The following is a 22,473-nucleotide window of genomic DNA, read 5'->3' on the forward strand; positions in this document are numbered from 1 at the left end:
GCTAGGAGACAAAAGGAAGGTTTCCCATAGAACTTCGGAGGACATATCTAAACTAGAATGATTGTTATCAAACTAAATCCCATGTAAAAGCAGCAACACTAAATATTCAACCTCAAAAATGGGAAAAAGTGAATTAAAAATAATAAAATATCTAATATAATGTTATGTGGATTATATTAAGAAATACCGTTTCCACTTATATTTACAATGATTCAAAGCCTTGTGGGCTAAAGTTCAACAAGATGGCCACTTGTATACATTGCTGGTATGACTATAAAATAGGTTATGATTTTTCTGAAAGGTATTTTGGCAATTTTTATCAAGAACCTTAAAAATCACCCATCCCAGGGTCCCTGGGTGGCTCAGCTGCAAAAGAATGTGACTCCTGATCTCAGGGTTGTGAGTCTGAGACTCACACTGGGTGCAGAGATTACTTAAAAACAAAAATCTCAAAATAAAATTAGGCAAAAAAAAAAAAGTCATCCATCCTGAGGGAGTTCTGGAAAGATCGCGGAGTAGAAGGATCCTGAGCTTATCTTGTCCCATGTATACACCAAGATAACAGCCACAACAGTGCAACTAACTCTGAAAACAACCCAAAGACTGGCAGAAAAATCAGTCAAGGAATTCACAAAATAAGAGGATATAAAGTAGGCCATCATATATAGAACATGTGTGTGAGGGGGTAGAGAGTAAAAATTTAGGACTTTTAGAATGGGTTCAAACTTACGCAACCATCAACTTAATATAAACTGCTACATGCTTAAGATGTTATATATGAATCTAAGGGTAACTATAAATCAAAACCTATAATGGATATATAAAAAATAAGGAGAAAGGAATCCAAGAGTAGTACTAAAGAAACCATAGAGAAGAGAGCAAGACAAGAAGAAAGGAACAGAGAAGAACTATAAAAACAAGGGTAAAACAAGTAAAACACTAAGTATCTACCTGGTGATAATTACTTTCAATGTAAACAGACTATTACTCCAATCACAAGACACAGGGTGACTGAAAGGATAAAAAAAGCAAGACCCATCTATATGCTGCTTACCAGGGATTCCCTTCAGACCTAGAAACACATTCAGATCGAAAGTGAAGAGATGGAAAAAACATTTAACATGCAAATGGAAGCAAAAAGAAAGGTGGGGTAGCAATACTTACATCAGACAAAACAGACTTTATAATATGGATAAACGAGAGACAAAGAAGGACACTACATAATCATAAACGGAACAATCCAACAATAAGATTCAACAGTAAATATCTGTGCATCAACTATGGCAGCAGCCAAATACATAAAGCAACTATGAACAGACATAAATGAAGAAATGATAGTAATACAATAATCCTCAGAGACTTTAACACACACATCAATGGACAGATCACCCAAACAGAAATTCAACAAGGAAACAGTGGCTTTAAATGACACATTGGACCAGATGGATCTAACAGATACATTCAGAACATTTCATCCAAAGCAGTGGAATACACACTCTTTTCAATTCCATGTGGAACATTCTCCAGAAGGGATCACATGTTAAGCCAAAAAATAAGTCTCAACAAATTAAAAAAGACTGAAATCGTATCATGCATCTTTTCCAATCACATCAGTATGAAACCAGAAATCATACACAAGAAAAAATCTGAAAAGAACACAAATACTTGGAGGGTAACTAAACTCCTACTGAATGATAACTGGGTCTGACAACACATCAAAGAGTAAATTAACTAAATAGAGACAAATGAAAATGAGAACACAATGGTCTAAAATCTTTCAGATGCAGGAAAAGCTGTCCTAAGAGACAAGATTATAGCAATACAGGCCTAACTCAAGAGGTAAGAAAAATCTCAAACAACCTAACCTTACACCTAAAGGAGCTAGAAAAAGAACAAAGGCCAAAGCCAGAAGTAGTAGTAATAATAATAATAATAATGAAGATCAGAGCATAAATAAATGAAATAAAGACTACAAAAACAATAGAAAGAATAAATAAAACCAGGAGCTGGTTCTTTGGAAAGATAAACAAAACTGATAAACCTTTGGCCAGACTTAAAAAGAGAGAGAGAGAGAGAGAGAGATGACTCAAATAAAATCAGAAGTGAAGGAGAAATAACAACCATCACCAGAGAACTACAAAGAATTATAAGAGATTATTATAAAAAGTTTTATGCCAACAAATTAGATAACCTAGAAGAAATGGATAAATTCCTAAAAACATAAAACCTTCCTAAACTGAATCAAGAAGAAACAGAATATTTAACAGACTGATTACTAGCAATGAAATTCAATCAGTTAAAAAACAAAAAAACAAAACATCCAAAAAACCAAAAACCTCCCAATAAACAAAAGTCCAGGACCAGATGGCGTCACAGATGAATTCTACCAAACATGTTAAGAGTTAATACCTATTATTTCTCAAACTATCCCAAAAAACTAGAATAGGAAGGAAAACTTCCAAATGCATTCTAAGAGGCCAGCATTACCCTGATACCAATAACAGATAAAGGCACTACAAAACAAAACAACAACAACAACAAAAAACCTACAAAAACTAAGGCCAATATCTCTCCTGAACATAGATATAAAAATATTCAATGAAATATGAGTAAATCAAACTGAATAATACATTAAAAAATCATTCACCATAATCAAGTGGGATATATTCTAGAGATGCAAAGGTGGTTCAACATTCATCAGCCAACATGATACATTATATTAATAAGAGAATGGATAAAAACCATTTGATCATCTCAATAGTTGCAAAAAAAGCATTTGACCAAGTACAACATCCAATCATGGTAAAAACTCTCAACAAAATAGGTTTAGAGGGAACTACCTCAACATATTAAAGGCCATATATGAGAAACCCATAGCTAACACCATACCCAATAGTGAAAAACTAGGAGCTCTTCTTCAAAGATCAGGAACAGGACAAGCATGTTCACTCTCAACACAGTACTGTAAGTCCTAGCCATAGCAATCAGACAAGAAATAAAAGGCATCCAAATTGGTAAGAGGTAAAACTTCACTATTTGCAGATGACATACAGTATACAGAAAACCCTAAAGACTTCATTAAAAAACAAAATACTAGAACTGATATGAGTTCAGTAAAGTCACAGGATATGAAATTAATATACAGAAATATATTGTATTTCTATACACAAATAGTGAAATCGAAGAAGAAATTAGAAAAACAATTCCACTTAAAACTGTATCAAAAAGAATAAGATACCCAGGAATAAACTTAACCATGGAGGTGAAAGACCTGTACTCCCAAAACTATAAAACACCAGTGAAAGAAAAACTGAAGACAGCATAAACAAATGGAAAGATATTTCATACTCCTAGATTGAAGAATCAATGTTGTTAAAATGTCTTGTATTACCCAAAGCAATCTACAGATTCAATGCTCTCCCTAGCAAAATACCGGTAATATTTTCCACAGACCTAAAACAAAAAAGGACTGAAATTAATATAGAACAATAAAAGACCCCAAATAGTCAAAGCAATCTTGAAAAACAAAGCTGGAGGTATCATAATGTCAATTTTAAGATCTACTACAAAAGCTGTAGTCATCAAAACAGTAAGGTACTGCACAAAAACAGATACACAGATCGAAAGAATAGAACAGAACAGAGAGCCTGGAAATAAATCCATGTTTATATGGTCAACTACTCTACAACAAAGGAGGCAAGAATATACCATGGTGAAAAGATGGTCTTTTCAACAAATGGCGCTGGGAAGGCTGGACAGCCACATGCAAAAGCCCGAAACTGGATCACTTTTCTAACATCTACATACACATAAAAAAACAAACCCTCAAAATGGATGAAAGACCTAAATGTGAGACCCGAAACCATAAAAAACCAGAAGAGAGCACAGGCAGTAATTTCTCTGACATTAGCCACAGCAACATTTTCCTAGATAAGTCTCCTTTGGAAGAGAAACAAAAGCAAAAATAACTATTAGTATGAAACCAAGTAAAAACTTTTGCACAGCAAAGGAAACCAACAAAAAACCCCAAAAGGCAACCTACTGAGTGGAAGAAGATATTTGCACATAATATATCTGTTCAGGGGTTAAGATCCAAAATATATTTTAAAAAACTCATACAATTCATCAACAACAACAAAACAATTAAAAAATGGGCAAAGGCCTGAGACATTGTTCCAAAGAGGACATCCAGATGGCCAACAGACACATGAAAAGATGCTCAACATCACTCAACATCAGGGAAATGCAAACCAAAATCACCCTGAGTTATCACCTTACACTAGTGGGAAGGGCTGAAATTAAAAAGACAAGAAATAACAAATGTTGGCGAGGATCTAGAGAAAAATATCTTTGTGCACTGTTGGTGGGCCTATAAACTGGCATGGCCACTGTGGGTGAGAGTATAGGGGTGCCTCAAAAATTAAATACAGAAATACTATATGATCCATTAATTTCAGTAATGGGTATTTACCCAAAGAAAACCAAAACACTAATCTGAAAAAACATATATGCAGCCATTTGTTTTCTGAAGCATTATTTACAAGAGCCAAGATATGGAAGCAACCTAAGTGTCCATCAATACACAGATACAAGCAGGAATATTATGCAGGCACAAACAAGGATGTGATCATGCCATTTCAGACAATGTGGTTGGACCTAGAGGATACTATGCTAAGTGAAATAAGTCAAACTGAGATTGAATCTACAGATTCAAATATCCTATGACTCCATTCATAAGTGGAATCTAGAAAAAAAAACCTACACACAAATGAATAAACAACAAAAAGCAGAATCAGACCTATAAATACAGAGTACTGGTGGCTGCCAGAGGAGAAGGTGGGGCACTGGGAAAAATGGGTGAAGGGGAGAGGGAGATAAAGGCTTCTAGCTATGCAATGAATAAGTCACAGAAATAAAAGGCAAAGTATAACAAAAACAGTCAATGATCTAGTAACAGAAACATAATGGGATGATATAACAACCAGATGATGGCTATGCTTGTGTTAACTGGTAAAATGTATAAACTTGCCAATTCACTAAGTTGTACACTTGAAAACAGTGTAGAATTGTGTATCAACTATACTCCAAAACCTTTTTGTTTTTAAAAACAAAAGAGTACATTTATTGCAATGAGTACTGAGTAGTGTATAGAACTGCTGAATCACTATGTTGTACACCTTAAAGTAATTGAACACTGTATGTTAATTATACTTCAATAAGGAAAAAAAAAATCACCCATCCCATGTAGCCTAAGGACTCTACTTCTAAGAAATTATTTCAAGGAAATTATCTGAAATGATGGTAAAGACTTACTTATAAATATATTCAATGAGTATTATTTGTAATATAAAAATAGAAACAGTAAATGGGAAATAATTATGTGAGTTATGGTAAGATTATTTTTAACTGTTATACAGCTATTAGAATAGCTTTTCTTAATAATATAAGGGATTGCTTAGACTAAAGTATTAAATTAAAAAATCAGTAGTTAAGCACAGTCTCAACACAAGGCACAAAGTTTTTCTTTAGATATAACTATGACAAAAATGTTATTGGTGAGTGGAAAAAAATTGTGAATTATTTTTCTGCTTTATACTTTTCTGTGCAATTTTTCTTCAGTGAACATGAATTACTTTTCCAATAGGAAAAACAAAAAATGAAATGAAGTTATTGTATTTATCAAATATGCCAACTTCTCCATCTATGAAATTTTAGTCATTTTCATTTTATTTTCTACATTCTCTATAAAAGTTCTATTATTTTCTAAAATGTAAACATTAATGAAAAGACTACACACAGAAGAAATGTTTCCAACAAAGTAAAAAATAATGAATACAAAAGTAACAATATATAAAGTACAAATTTGTACAGAAAACAAGGGATTAAATGCAGAAGCAGAAATGAAATAGTGTTAAGCTGATGGATGAAAGATATTTTTTCACTTTTCAAAATGCAATTTAGTGGTAATATTATCCTGTCTTTTTGATAATTTAGCAAAAACTGCTTTTCACTTCTCATCAAAGAAATATTCATCTCATGCACTTAAAGAAACCATGACAAAAGTGGCTTTGGAGGATTTAAAGGGAAATTACACAACCGGAGCAGTACTTCTAGTAACAAATCCGAAGGGATTAACACGTCAGCTGTCTCAGGTAATATTTGCTTCAGCACTATTTACCACTAGTATACTAATTGTATACAGTCCTTCTGAAGTACCAAAGTGCATTACCATACAATCAGATCTTCCAAGATTAAACGCTAAATGTTTAATCTTGGAACTTTACAAGCTTATACATTAAATCATAGGAGGAATCAGAACATTTGACCAACAAGTCAATGTGACTGAGTGACCACAAAGAAAGGGTTTCTGAAAGCAGTGTAAGTCAGCAGTAAAACTAACAGGGAGCGCTCTAGTTCTCTTGTAAGTATACTATAAATTACAATTTTTTTCCAATTTAAAATTGACTTTCTTTTTTAAAAAGATTTTATTTATTTACTTGTGAGAGAGAAAAAGAGAGAGCATGAGCGAGGGAGACGAGAGGCAGAGGAGAAGGGAAAGAGCATCTCCAGCAGACTCCCTGCTGAGCACAAAGACCGACTCAGGAACTCAGGCTCCATCTCAGACGACCGAGCTAAAATCAAGAGGAGGACACTTAACTGACTGAACCACCCAGGCATCCCAAAATTGACTTTTAAAAATGTAAGAATTTATATAATGCAATAAATCCTCATGAAGATTTTATTTCACTTTTCCAATGGTGGGTAAGGAAAACAGACCAGAGAAAAGTAAATGTCATTACATTCTTAGATACATAGAAATTGAACTCAGGACTATTAAGATTATGAAAGAAATGATTAAAAAATATTCTCCTATCTTAAAAATCATTTAAACAAATCATCAAAAATAACAACTCAATTTTAAAAATGGGCCAAGGGTGTCTAGGTGGCTCAGTTCATTAAACAGCTGCCTTCAGCTCAGGTCTTGATCCCAGAATCCCAGGATTGAGTCTCAAGTTAGGGTCCCTGCTTAGTGGGAAGTATGCTTCTCTGACCCTCCCCTGGCTTGTGCTTTCTCTCTCAAATAAGTAAAATCTTACAAACAAACAAAAAAACCCAAAATGGTCCAAAGGACCAAAAAATTCACAAAAGAAGTAACAATCATCTTATAAAATCATGCACTCAAAGTAAACAAAAAACTGTAAAACCAGAAATGTTAATTAAAATAAAAAATATTATTCTCCCCTATCAAACAGGTAATATTTAGAAAAATAATATTCCTGGTAAATGATTTCTTCCTGGTGAAAATTAACAGGTGTGACTTTTCTAGAGGATAATTTGGCATCTCATGCCATAAATTGTAGATGTAAGAACACATTCCTTGACCCAAGAATTCCACTGCCATGGGATTACCCTCAGGGAATAATCAGTTAAATGCACAAAGATAAAGATATATTTATGCTCTCCTAAATATGACCTTGGGGAAACAGCAAAAGAGAAAAAATCTAAATGTTCAATAACAGGAAATTGATGAAATAAAATGCGATCATATGTAAGAATGCTATTTAACGATGCTTCAGAATTTTTTTTTTTTAAACTCAGGGAAATAGTAACACATTAAGTAAAAAAAAAACACATCAATGACATCAATTTCATTACTAACATATAAAATATATGGGAATAATGAAAAGGATATGAACCAAATATTAATAGTGGTGATCTCTTGGTCTAAATGGTGGCATTAAGGATGTTTATTGAGTTTTTCAATAATATCTACAATAAACAAGCATACTTTTATAACTGAAGGAAAAAACACATGAGTACTATGTTTATCTTAGAGAAGAAGTTAAAACAAATTTTAGCATTTTTCAGTCTAATTCATCTAAGAATTATCACTTTAACTGTTTAAAAACATTTTAAAATTTTCTAAATGAAGAGTTTTTGATCCCAAATTGTAACTGTCTTTTATTCTTCCAATAATCTCAAACTGGATATAGGGGCTATTTCTACTCGAAGAGTGGGAAAGCATTCTCCATAAATGTTCTAAATAAGGGCCTAGAAATTAAAAACTTTCTTCAGAAAATATGGTGGCAGAAGATAGAAGAAGTGCTACGTACACTAAATAGGAAAGAATGGTCGTCTGGTGAATTTCTGGAATCCAGTTGGCTCCAAGGAAACGGACTCTACCTTCACCAGTGGCCCATAAGTCAAATGTCATCATATGAATCCAGGAAAGGAGGCCAGTTTCAGTTATTTCCAAATAAATGTTTCTTTAATTGCCAGATATTGAGATAGAATTTCCCAGTGGAATCAAAATCAGAACGCATTAAACTCTGTTAAAGTTAAAAATTTCTACAGAATATTAAAATTTACACAACTCTTATTTTGGATGTTTGTCCCCAGCCACTCCCTAAAAGAACAGATCGTTTTGAGCAATATTTAGCAGAATAATTTGTCAAATATTATTTGTCTGGGGTGCCAAGAAAGTAGAGAACAGTTTCTAATATAACACATATATCCACGACAAATATAATTTTCATATCAACACACTATAAAGACCATGCTTAGGCCCAGAAACAAATAACAGTGACTAAGTTATCTGATAACCAGTCCTCCTGTTGTACATAACATAGTTGCTTCTTGAAATATGGGATATTTCAGAGCACAAGATTAATACCAAGACTACTGAGGAGTCCTAAAACTTTAGAGCAAAATATTAAATTCAAATGTATTACAAAAATAAGTTCTCCTCAAGAAACACTGTAATAAGGATATAATATTTTTTGTTTCTCTCCTCGCTCTAAGAATGCAATTTTGCTATTTTATTTGGAAAGCTTTAAAAATATGTAACATTTTAAGGTAGTGAAGAATTATGCCTAAACCTAAAAACCCAAAATGCACACAGAAAGCTTTTCAGTGAACAAAAGCAGTCTTCAGAATGTCCACGCTATCAGTTCTGCATTCCAGGTTCTCTTAAGGATAAGTAAGTAGCCCAACACCAACATGCCATTTTATTTCATTTTTTTAAAAGAGTTGATTTATTTGTCAGAGAGAGAGAGAGAAAAAAAGAGAGAGCACGCACACACAAGCAGGGTGAAAGTCAGGCAGAGGGAGAAGCAGACTCCCTGTTGAGCAGGAAGCCTGTCATGGCACTTGATCCCAGAACCCTGGGATCATGACCTGACCTGAAGGCAGAGGATTTACTGACTGAGCCACCGAGGCGCCCCCCCCAACATGCCATTTTAATAAGGTAATTTTCAGAACCTCTGTGAAATAGCTTTAAGAGTCTATGGACCACATGCTTATATGCTCTTTAGCTAAGCAATGCAAGAGGTCTGGTATTGAGGAAAATAAGATGGTCACCGAAAAGATCTGAAAACAACTAATGGTTATCTTGGGGTGTTGATCTTATGGGTAATTTTTTTCATTTACCTATACTTTAAAATTTTTCAATAATAAATGTATCAGTTTGATAATATACATTATTCTTTAGTGCAACAATAGTATCTTCTCACTTGACAACTTCCTTTCTAGGAATTTACCTCCAAACCCACTCCCTCTTCTTGTCGCCTGCTCTCGAAAAAACAGCAGAGTTACATATGCAAATATTATTCAGATTATTTACTATACGTGAAAACTGGAAATGTTTAGTAATAAGAAAATTGTTCAGTAAGATAGAATTCATTTACAAGGTGGAACACTACGCAGCTATTTTTTAATATAAGGTACTTTTAATGTATATATATTTTTAAAGATTTTATTTATTTATTTGACAGACAGAGATCACAAGTAGGCAGAGAGGCAGGCAGAGAGAGAGGAAGGGAAGCAGGCTCCCTGCTGAGCAGAGAGCCCCATGCGGGACTGGATCCCAGGACCCTGGGCTCACGACCTGAGCTCAAGGCCGAGGCTTTAACCCACTGAGCCACCGAGGCGCCCCGATATATATATATACATATATATATATATATATATATGTATATATATATATTTTAATATAAGGTAATATAAGGTACTTCTGTACCTTATAAAGATATGTAATAAGCAAAATATGCTATACAATAAGTGTAAAAAAATGTAATATATGTAAGTGTATACAGCATGTGATTTCATCTGTGGAAAATAATAATGAAAAAAAAGACCAGAGGGAAATATGCCATGAGAATGATTTACTCCCATTGGTGGAGGAAATGCCCATGTACTTTTTGTGCACTACACTCTTCTTTACATGTTTTATAGTAAGACTCTTTAACAGAAAACAAAAACGAAAACAACTTATGGGCACAGATGACTTTTTCGGAATTTTATTCAACAGACAAAAACCAACAAAAAACTAGCCATCCAACTATAAGGAAGAAATTCTTTGCTAGTACAGTTTTGATAAAATAAAACACTACTCAAGGACAGCCACAGCATAGCAAACTAGCAACCACTATTGCCTAAAATAGTTTAACAGTTTAAATGCTATTATTCTTTTCCCATTATGCTAATTTAATAAAATTAGCTACTCTAATTCATAAACCACAAACCAACACTAAAAAGCTTTTCCGAAGTATTATATTAGGAAGCTGGATTCTACCACCACCTGCCTTCCCTTTTGTGTGCAAAATTTATATAGAGATCTAACATGAGAATACAGCTTCAGATGAGGATGTAATTATACTTCTTAAACAATGTTAAGCTATTTGATAGATTAGACCACAATGAAGATCTCCTTTTGTGTACTGATTTTTTTTTTCCTAAAAGGCAAACAGTCTTGGATCTCCCAATCTCTGTAGAAAATGCATCATTCTTCAGTGATTCAGAATAAGAGACAGAGAAGAGCCAAGTAAAAATAACAGGGTCTAGTTGTTTACCACACAGTTGTTCAAACTAAGCCCTAAAATTTGTCTTGGATTCAAACTTGGGAAAAAAGACCTCTAAGTTTTAAAACACAAACTTAGGGGCGCCTGGGTGGCTCAGTGGGTTAAAACCTCTGCTTTTGGCTCAGGTTATGATCCCAGAATCCTGGGATCAAGCCCCTGCATCGGGCTCTCTGCTCTGCAGGGAGCCTGCTTCCTCCTCTCTCTCTCTCTCTCTGCCTGCCTCTCTGCCTACCTGTGATCTCTGTCAAATAAATAAATAAAATCTTAAAAAAAAAACCAACATACAAACTTACATTGATGTTAAACACACTATATTGAGGAAATTTCTGTAGGAAGCATAATCATGATATTTAGCTGATATTGTTCTTTATACCACTTTAATTGTTCTCTCTGTAATACTGCTGTATGCTCAGCAATGCAAACTTAAAATAAGATTAACACTTTAAGGATTCCACTAGCCATCTTATTTATAGTATTTGGGATAGTTGTATCCATTGAAGACTGAAATACTTATCCAGACAATGAATGAAGATCATAAGCACTGCTTTAAAAATCCTCATTAGTAGTATACTTTAAGAAATAATTCTAGAGGTACTATTGCTAAACAATTCTTAATGCAAATTACCACGAAAGTTCACAGAGCAACTCTGCAAAACTTCAGATCTATAAGAACTTTTCTCTTTGTTAATTACCTTGCTATTTCCCTCATTCCTCTCAATTTTAACATTTCCACTCACACCATATTATCAGGGACACTCACCCATCTTAAACTAACATTATTTCTTTTTATATGTGAAAGACACCTTCTTTTGAAAAGCAAAGGGGAATGGGGTCTACGGACTAGAAATTTAGCTTTCAAATTAAATCATGTCTCACATGTATCGTAGGATCTGAGTGATCTGACCTGTGCCTTCAATTACAAATGCATTGATCTTGATACCTGATGGCCAAACCACGGTACTACTCCACAGTGCCCCCTAGCTTCACCAGATGTATCAGTTTAAAAGAGACGGTTTGAACCGTCCACCTCAAGAGAAAGTGTCACTCAGTATCAGCTCACCTAAACAATTCTTAAATAGATAACCTAGTACCTAAATTTGGCCTAATAAGTAGCAGCTGAATTAATTAAATCTTGTGACCAATACTGATAAAAGCTTATGAGAAAAAAAAATATGAACTAATGGGTTTGGAATTCAACCACATAAAAATGTTCAAAAGTTCTGTAAGAAGCTTTCTTTAATGCACAATCTGTTTGATTTTTAGAGTCATTAAGCAAGGACTCATATAAAAATACGCATTAAAAATACCTTCTTTTATGCAGTTTATGGGGAAACAGCATGGCATTAGGCCATGGTTCTTTAGAGGAATGGAATAAATTTCTTCATTTTTAGAAATGCTGAGATCAAGATTAAGTAATCTCACTATAGGTACATTATTTATCATTAAAAACTCAGTATAATTGTGAACAAAGGTAAATTTGTGAGAGAAAATTTGTAACCTTGGTCCTGATGCTATAAAATAAGTCTGATTTGGAATGCCTCACCATTAGCAGGGGAGGACAAAAAGTGAAGGTGACACAATGACATGTGCCCCTACTTTTTGGAAATGGATTCCTTCACATTAAGCAAAACTTCCAAGAACAGCAGCAACAGAAATCACTCAAGTTTTCAAATGTCCTACACCTCACATAGCCATTATGAAAATCCATTCCTAGGTTACAGCATATTCAAACTCTAACACATTTGCAATAATAAGGGGGAAAAAACTGAATAGGATGAAAACTAGGGGAAAGAAAAACCCGAAAAAGGACGAAACTCCAGAACAACTGCAAGAAGGCAGGGTAGAGTACGTCAAAAACACAAGGTTTTATTCCAAAGAATAGTTTTGTTTCTACTGATTTTTTCTGAAGTATTTAATTTGCACGTCTTAAAATAGAGACCCTGAGGAGAGCAGCTTGAGGCAGTGAAAGGAAGGGGGGCGGGTTAGGTAAGAAGAGAGACTTGGGAGAAAATATGTACGGTGCATCAGAATGTGCAGTGGACTGGGGGATGCTGGCTTCACCGCCAGGAAGCAGTTGAGGGCTTTTGGAGTAGAGAAGCCGAACCAGATGTGGCTTCAGGAACGCGCATTCGCCGCCAGAACGCACACCTGGTCAGGGGACCACCTGAGCAAAGCGAGACCGAGCCACCAACCGTGCAAGCGCAGAGATGACCATTTTAACCCGTTCTATTGTCTGGAGTATTAGATGGAAATGCCTCAGGCACGAGATCAAGCTAGCCTGACACCAAATCAAGAGACGCTGTCGGGCAAAAGGAGACACAGACGATGGACAATGGCCGTCCGGGCATTCCCGGCCGCGGGGCCCCTTCCCCGAGGGGCCAGGGAGGGGCGCAGCGGTCTCGGGGGCCGCGCGATGCCCCGTCCCGGAGTCCGAGCGCAGGCGGCCCCCTCCCCGGGGCTGGCGACGTCCCTCCTCGCGCGGCCCGGGAGCACCCAGACTTCCCCTCCCACCCCACCCCCAGCTGAAAGCTGGGAAGACGCGGAACTTGGGCTCCGGAGCGGAGGCCACAGATCAGGTCACGGCCCGGGTGGGAGGCTCTGGGAGAAATTCCGTGTGGCCACCGGGGGTGGCGTAGAGAAGGCAAAGCCCCGGCCGGTCGGGTTTCCAGCTGGACGACACTCGGGGCCAGATGACCGGGCCCCGAGCCCTTCGGCGCTCACCGACCCCCCTGCAGCTCCCGGGTCCTCACAGTCCCAGGCCCCTCGCCTCAGCCAGAGACCCAGCCTCTCCGCTAGACCCAGCAACCCACCCCTCCAACCCCGCTGCGGCCGCCCCTCCCGGCCAACAGCTCCTCTCTCCCGGACCCTCGCCCCGGACGCTCCCGCCGAGCCCCGGGCCGCACCTCCGTCTTGGTGATCCGGTGCCGCCCCAGCTTCACCACGGCGAAGTTACCCTTGCCCAGCGTGCCCTCGATGTCGTAGAACCCCACCCGGACCGGCCCGCGCTGCAAGTGCTTCGGGCCATCCGCCATGACCATGCTGGGCCCCGCTGCCAGACTCGGCGGACTGGAGCGCGGGCTGGCGGGCCGGCGGCGCTGCTGGGCTCCGGCGACGCCGCTCGGCTCGCTCCTCCGCTCGGTCCCTCCCGCTCGGCTGGGCCCAGCCAGGCGCGCGCCGCCGCTGACGTGCGCCGACGTCAGGGGGCCGGGGCAGGGAGGCGGGGGCGGGACCGGGCCGCGATTGGTCACCATGGCGACCGGAGCACCGCCGACGTCGGCGGCTGGGAGGGAGGGAGCGAGGGAAGACGGGAGGGGCCTGGACGGCGCGTTCTTTCCGGACTCAGGCACCCCGGGTTCGCCGCCGCCTCGCGGCTGCCAGGGGCGGGGTCATCCCCCGGCCCGCCCCGTTCCTCGGCCACCCCAGCCGAAGGGCAAGAGCGAGCCCTGGTGGGCGGAACGAAGGGGTGCAGCGACCTGGCCGTCTCCTTCCCTCGTCCGGGCGGTCTCCGCCTACCTGAGGGCCTTCCCGCCAAACCGCTCACCTGTGCCTGCGGTGCGCCGGCGAAATCGGCAGCGGCCAAGAGCTGGGGTTGAGCAACGCATCGCTCACCGACTCCTTCCTTCGTATCCCTTTCTCATTGGTTTCTATATAAATCCTTCCTCATTTTGATGTCTCAGGAATCTTCTGACAGCAGCACGGGTCGCTTAGAGACTCCCAGAACGTCAGCGCTTGAAGAGACACCGGAGATCACTAATCCAGGGATCTGGAGCCTCACAGAGGCTTCAAAGCCTCAACCCCCTCTACAATGCGAATTTTTCCCTCTTTGAGATGGTCTCTGGGGATATGGGGCTGTATCTTTTATCAGGTTCACAAACGCGTTGGTGACCCTGAAAAGGTTAAATACTTACCTAATCCAGTTTCTTTTCAGATGATGAATCAAACCCCAAGGAATGAAGGGAATTGCCAGGGTCATGATGGTGAGGGTAGAGTCAGGACTGCAAATGACCACACATCAGTATTCTATGTGGTGGCCCAAGGAAACAGGAACAGCGTTATTTCATATTTTGAAATATATGCCTCCACATCTTGCTTTCTAAATGCCAGTCTCTATTAAAAGGAACCAGACTCTGGAGAAATGAATGATTCGAAGACAGAAAGAGGGAAAGTACAAAATGCCCATGAAGATCTTGTGCTGGAAAGCAAGATTTTCAGAGTGATGGAGCACATGTCAAAACCAACAGAAGCCAGCTTGAAGCTACCTCCCGTTATCAAAACTGGGACAATTGAAACATCACCAATGAATAATGATTAGAATGGACTATAACACAATGAATTTCAAAAAGGAATACACAAGTGCATATTTATTCTTAAAATGTTAAATAAATAGGGCCGCCTGTGTGGCTCAGTGGGTTGGGCCTCTGCCTTTGGCTGGGTCATGATCTCAGGGTCCTGGGATCCCCCAGCGTAAGGCTCTCTGCTCAGCAGGGAGCCTGCTTCCCCCTCTCTCTGTGTGCCTGCTGCTCTGCCTACTTGTGATCTCTATCGGATAAATGAATAAAATCTTTTAAAAATTAAGTTAAATAAATATATAAATAAATATAAAGGCAAGAAAGGAGAAATAACTCCTCTTCTTGACAACTAAGACCCTGGAGGAAATGGTGAAATTAAGAAATCACCATTTTGCAAACACTATGGTAGTAATCGATTCAGGTAGGGAATTATCTATCAGTAGATTGCAAAATCATAAAATAGATGTTAAAATCACTGACACACGATATTTACTCACTCTCACAGAAGCCTCAGATTTCTTATTCATTACAAAGTGATCAAAATGGCCCCTTTATAGTAAAGAAGTCTGACAGACACCACCCAAACCAAATGATCAAAGTTAATGTCACCGGTTATGGGATAAAATGACACAAAGTGCCTTCTGATGGGAGATACTGAGAAGCATACAATACCCCTTAAATAGTATCCCAGTCAAAAAATCCAAATTCTGAATCTAATCACAAAGAACAATCAGAAAAATGCAAATTGAGAAATATCCTATTCATCCACTGTCCTATCGTCTTTTTAAAAAAAGGTCAGTGTCACAAATGATAAAGAAAAAGCGGAAAACCTGTTATCTATTTAAGGGATTAAAGAGACATGTCTCTAAAGGCAACATGTCATTCTGGATTGGGAGAAAGGTGCTGTAAAGGAATTTTTTCAGGGCAATTGTTGAAATTTGAATATGGATTGTGTATTAGATGAATATTTTATTTTTATTTAAATGTTAAGCCTCTTGAATTCTAGAATGGTGGTTATGAAAAAGTGTATGAATATTAAGAGCATTTAGTATTTTTGGAAGTATTTAGGGATGGGAGTTTTTGATATGTGTAATTTATTCTCAAATGGTTTTAGAAAGATAGCTAACGTGGCAAAACATTTAACTAATAGAACTAGACAAAGGGTATACGATAGACATTACATTGTTCTTGCAACCTCTGTTTTAATTTTTTAATGAAAATTAATATTTGTATATGAATCCATTTTATTAATTTAATACTTTCTGTGTAAGATCAGCTGGTTCCTGTGCCCTCCAACTGCTCATGGTGCTTCTGTCCAGCACTCTCCCCAAGAAATACCTCATTCTACTGTGAATTATATCGTTTATAAAAGTGAGGAAGGTGAGACTGGCGAGATTTCTGGATTGATGAGAGTAGGATGAGAATTTGTCTAACTAGCCAGGAGCCCACATATATACCCTAACTCAAAAAGTGTTCCCATCTACATTTTGCCAGTTAGATTAATGTGTTTTAAGTGCTCTGGGGGTGGAAATTTGGGAATCAGATGAAAAGCTACTTACCCAAGAACCAGAAAATGCAGATAGAGACCCAACTTAAGCCAACACCTCCTCTTTCAAGTATCTTTCGAACAGAAATTAAGACTCTTTTCTGATTATTTTCATCAGATAACTAGCTCAACTACCTCCTTGCACAGTCTGGGATTAAGACTTGTTTTGGGGCTGGTAAGAGGAGAGAGAGGTGGCAGGGAGTACCAGCAGGTTTTTGACAAACCAGAGATCAGTGTGAGGATGCTGATTGTCTGGAGGTCAGAGAAAGAGAAACCAGAGATATGGGAGAAGTAGGTGGGGTTGTGCCCAAAATAAACCTTGCCCCCTTGGAAATGCAGCAGGTGCACCACTGGAAATTACCAGGAGGCTGTAAATAGAACCTGGAGAAATGTATGTGGACTGAATATTCCAAGCTTGGACTCTGTGATTCAGCTCAGTTCCCTCAGTCCAAGAGATCTACTTTTCTCTCTGCAATTTTAACCCTGTGTGTCTCTTAGGCACTTTTGTTTCAATTAAATGATAGCCATATATATTATAGCAATTATTAATATTATCCAATTCTCATTTTCCTCCCCTCCTTCTCTCTCCCCCTTTCCCCTCTTCTTCCCCTTTTATCCCCCCAGATACATGCACACACTTACCACCACCATCACCACATCAGGAAAAAGAATATAAAAGGGAGAAAGAGAAGAGAAGCTTCATACAATTCTCATCTTCTTCATCCCTAGTTTTAGTATCAAAGGGGAGAGGACTCTGGATGCCAGATTTCCTATTTGCTTGACCTTTCCAATGCAGTGTGCACAGCTAATGCTTTGAGTCCGGTATATTTGCCACTGGGTTGATTAAACAATGTTAAAATAACCTGTCAAAAGCCAAAAGGGTGTACATATATGAAGAGTTAAGAAAAAGGGAGAGAAGGTGAGGTAAGAATTAGTTCTATAACATACTGAACCTAGAACAAAAATGAGGAAGGAGGAGAGACATTAGCAAAGAGTTAATGAAAGAGTGATTTGAAATGTGAGGGGAGAAAACCTCCATGGCTCACGGTGCTGTACACATTTTTCTGAAGCTGAGAGCCCACGAACCTGAAAAATAAGATATGTACCATGTTTCCTCGACCATGCACAACATCTGCACTTTTACTGTTTTATCCTTTAGGACTGAATAAAAGTCAACATACCAGTAGGTTCAGGACTGAATTTTAGATTTAGTTAAAAACTGAAAACTGGTGGGATCTTTATTGGATGACTTTGCTTAGAAAAAAAGAGGTTACAAAGCTAGCAGGCATACTTTGCTTTTTATATTACACAAGACAGAAAGAACCTGAGAAAATCCAAATCACTGACCTGTGCCAATTATCAGAGCTTCTCCTGGGTATAGAATACAGGTCCTCCCGAACTATGCACCAATCTGTCATGTTAATGAACATATGGGTCCCACTATGTTTAAAAAACTATATGGAAGTAAAACTAGAGGATTGATTATTTAAGCAAAACTTTCTTTGGCTCTTTTAAAAGATGTGTAACCATGCCCCGGGTTTCAATTTTTCAGGTTTAGTTTTAGCTGCGAAAAGATCGTCTCTAAGTGAAGAACGTGTGATTCTCTCTAAACTTTGAAATTAATTTCAAAAATTTTTGTATCTCCTCCCAGACGACAGATTTGCTTAGGATTGTAATTTGAAAGGGATCTCAGAGAGTATCATAGGAGTCCATTCTCGCATCTGATACAGAAATCTCTAGACACTTGACAGATGGCATCAAGCCGTGCTTTCCTGCTTCATTACACATCTCACATGGAATCTATGTGAAACAGTTCATTTCAGTAGAAAATACACTCTCATATTGGCTTCAAAGAGGCTTCTTCCTGACTTCGGTCCAGTTTTAGTTCTTTTCTCTGGTATAAGGCATTACAAACAGACATACACCTATTGTCATGTGTTGTTGTTGTTGTTTTTTTCTAATTGTCTAGGCAAAGCATTCCCCAAATCACGTTCTATCTAATTGTTTCAACTGTTTCTTTCTTCTTGTGCCTCTCTGGACTCTGGCTTGTCAAGGTCTCTTCAAATATTGTCCCCAAACTGAACCACAATAGCTTGGGTAGAGTCTAAACCCATCTCTCCTTTGATCCAGACCCTCTACTCATACTAATTCAACCAAAGGTTGTGCTTATTTTCTTTTTAGCAGCTACAACCCAGAGTTAAGATTAAGGCCAACTAAAACGGCTGGGTCTTTTAAAATAAGAATTACTGTTACCATTTTCCTGGGTGATTGATTTTTTAAAAAATATAAGTGGAGGGGCGCCTGGGTGGGTTGAAGCCTCTGCCTTTGACTCGGATCATGATCCCGGGGTCCTGGGATCAAGCCCCACGTCGGGCCCTCTGCTCGGCGGGGAGCCTGCTTCCTCCTCTCTCTCAGCCTGCTTCTCTGCCTCCTTGTGATCTTTGTCAAATAAATAAAATCTTAAAATCTTTATATATATATATATATATATATATATATATATATATATATATATATATTCTGATAGTTAAAATGTCATTTACTGATTTTGCCTGTTGTCCCAGATAATAGAATCATTTTGATGCTTTGCTCTTTCATAAGTCATATCACCTAATCTTCGTTCTTGGAGCCATTGGCTGGTTCTACCAGCATGCTTTCTATATCTTTATTGTGGTAATTATTCTTTGTATCACCATTCCTAGTACAAATGTGTGGCTCATGACTGGTATGGTGACCTGATAAACAGGGCAAAACCTGGGCCAGAGTTGTAGAGCTTGTCACTTGACATCTTCCAGTCTGACTTCCAAAAATTTACTGATCAACACCCATTAGATTTGGCTTTTCAGACAACCATGAATTGCGGGAAGTTCTTCTTTCTTTTTTAAAATTTACCTATTTATTTTAGAGACACACAGAGAGAGAGACAGAGCTAGAGAGCGAGAGTGAGTAAGAGCAGAGTGAGGGGCGGGGTGGGGTAAGAATCTTAAGCAGACTGCCTGCTGAGTGTGGAGCCTGACACGGGGCTGGATCCCGTGGCCCTGAGATCATTACCTGAGCCCCAATCAAGACTCAGACCCTCAACTGCCTGAGCCACCCAGGTGCCCCCAGGAAGATTCTATGTCCGTGCTGCTGGGCTGATTTTAAAGAGGGTCCTCAACATTCTAATACCAGGGTTTCACAGTATAAGCTACTCCATTCTCTGTCACTTCCCATTGAGTTCGTTATTTTCTATTATTGGAGTATTTTCCTAATCTTCCCTAACCCCACTAGGGTGGGAACTTCTTTGAGGGTAAGGATCATCTCTTAGTCACTTAGGAAATTCCTAAACTTTTAAGCAGAATTCCACAAATGCAGTTTCCTTTGACATTTATTGCATTCATGTGCCAGGTGCTATAGGAGACACTGGAGATGCCAGGGTGAATAAGGGCCAGGCCCTGCCCTTGGGAATTCAATGCTTTAGGGTGGCAGCTCTGAAATCTGAGTGCTTGAGTGTGAACTGAGGCCCCATTGCTTATTAGCCGCTGACCTGGGGGAAGTGGCTCGTGCTTTCTCTGCTTCAGCGTGTCATCTATTAAACAGTGCTCACAGCAGGGCCTACGCTTCAGAAGGCTATTGTGAGGCGGGTAGACCCATAAACCAATACTTGTAATTTAGCGTGGTGAAAGCCAAGAGAAGAGGTATGCATGGGGAGCTCAAAGGAGAGGTATTTAGCTCAGATTAAGGCTTCCAAAAGATGAAACTTGAGCAGAGTTGTAAAGGCTGAGGAAGGCTTGGCCAGGTGGGAAAAGTTCGGATGAGGCTCTGAAGAAGAAACATCATAAGCCACGGTCCTGAAGGTATGAAGAGGCACGACGTGCTCAGAGAACTGGCATCAATGGTGAACTTTGAGACCCCATGATGAGAGTGTCCAGACAAAAAGGAAGGACAGGACCCCAGGTCACAGAGGGCTCTCTCTTCTCCTTCCGGCCAGACTGCTGCTCCTCATCCCCTCCGAAGAGAAATTCTGAAGTCACAACCCATAGGAAGCTGCTGGAACAATGGATTTCAATCGCGGCAGTGACGAAATGTGAGGGATAAGGGAGAGCGAGAGATGTTGAAGATTGCACCTGTTCACTCCTGTCAAAAACCTGCCGCAATCAATTACTGGGAGCTTACCGTGTGCCATTTACTCTGCTGGACACTGAACATACAAAGGTGGATGAAATGGGAACCCAGTCCTCAAAGAGCATAGAATCTATTTCATTCCGACATTTTGTCCTTATTTCGCTAATATTTATATAAAGGTATTATGAAGACATAATTTGCAGATATCAGTATATATGACGCCTGTGTGCTGACACAGAGTGAGTTGTTCTAGGAGTCATGCGTTCTGCGTTGCTGTTCATAAGCTCTGGGTATGTAATTCTGGAGCTCAGTGGAGAGAGCTAGGTTGAAAATTCAGAGATTGGGGCACGTGGGTGGCTCAGTGGGTTAAAGCCTCTGCTTTCAGCTCAGGTCATGGTCCCAGGGCCCTGGGATGGAGCCCTGCATCCGGCTCTCTGCTCAGCCAGGAGCCTGCTTCTCTCTCTGCCTGTTTCTCTGCCTACTTGTGATCTCTGTCTGTCAAATAAATAAATAAAATTGAGAGATTGATTGTGAAGTCAAGGATGTAGAAGGTATCGTGCAGTGGGACTATCAAGCATGGAGGAGAAGACATTCCAGGCACTTGTTGTCTTTTGCTGGTAGAGGAGCCTGTTACTTACAGCTCAGGAGATACACCCACAGATTCATGGGGGGCCTGTTTTTGAGTTTTTACTATTATGACTCATCTCTTAAGGGAATAAACATTACAAGCAAGTAAAGAGTCATTTTTTTCTCATCTTTTGTTCTGGAAACTGTGTTATATTGTAAAAACTGGAACCTTATTAGCTAATTTACTAGTATACTTGTTATTCCTGGTTTTGTAGGTATATTTTGGGTGCTAGGACTATGTACATTTCAGTTTTTTAATGTAGTTATCTATCCAATTTTGGTGACTATTAATTTTGATCTGATTTTATCAGATCGCTTTAGATTATTTAAGTGTTTATTGAACTTAAATTTCTCATGTTTGTAACCACAAAAATCATTTTCAAATTTGCATACATTTTTAATCTCTAAGACTGAAGAATAAATTTATTTGCTTAGGTCACTAGTCTATAGATAAAATACAAAAACAAGCAAAAAAAAAAAATCTACCCCATGCCCCTGCCTTCGAAATAAAGGAGTAAAGAAAAGGATAGAATCTTATTTGCTTAGCACTCACAGGAGTGGGAAAATAAAGAGAAGCATCCCCTCCTTACCAAGGAGAGGCCAGAGAAATAAAATGAAAATGGATAGGGAGGGGGAAAATACCTTCCGAATCTAGAAAGAAAAGAACTTAAAAGAGAAGAATTTCAAGAAGGAGATAATACTTTCAATCACTAGAAAGATGTCAAGGAAGATAAAGATGGAAAGAACTAATCGAATTGAGTCACAAAGAAATAATTGATGATTTTTTTTTCAAGATTCTATTTCTTTATTTGACAGAGAGAGAGAGATCACAAGTAGGCAGAGAGGCAGGCAGAGAGAGAGGGGGAAGCAGGTTCCCTCTTGAGCAGAGAGCCCGATGTGGGGCTCGATCCCAGGACCCTGGGACCGTGACCCAAGCTGAAGGCAGGGGCCACAACCCACTGAGCCATCAAGGTGCCCCTAATTGATGATTTTTATGCAGGATTTCAGTACTGAAGGCAGAAGCCAAGCTTGAGTAGGAAGTGGTGAA

The 22,473-nt window shown here is 39.0% G+C and overlaps 1 protein-coding gene across 5 annotated transcripts in view; it reads right to left on the reverse strand.

Annotated features, from left to right (window-relative positions):
• The window catches only part of SIK2 (salt inducible kinase 2), a 126,512-nt gene extending 112,487 nt beyond the window's left edge, over positions 1–14,025 (reverse strand). For all 5 annotated transcript variants that reach the window (XM_059417487.1, XM_059417451.1, XM_059417479.1 and 2 more), the window contains exon 1: positions 13,763–14,025. In XM_059417487.1, coding sequence (XP_059273470.1) covers positions 13,763–13,897 — 135 coding nt within the window. In that variant the 5' untranslated portion in view covers positions 13,898–14,025. The remainder of the gene's footprint in view (positions 1–13,762) is intronic.
• Positions 14,026–22,473: the final 8,448 nt, after the last annotated feature.

This window comes from Mustela nigripes, chromosome 1 (genome assembly GCF_022355385.1).
Source record: "Mustela nigripes isolate SB6536 chromosome 1, MUSNIG.SB6536, whole genome shotgun sequence".
Lineage (NCBI taxonomy): Eukaryota > Metazoa > Chordata > Mammalia > Carnivora > Mustelidae > Mustela > Mustela nigripes.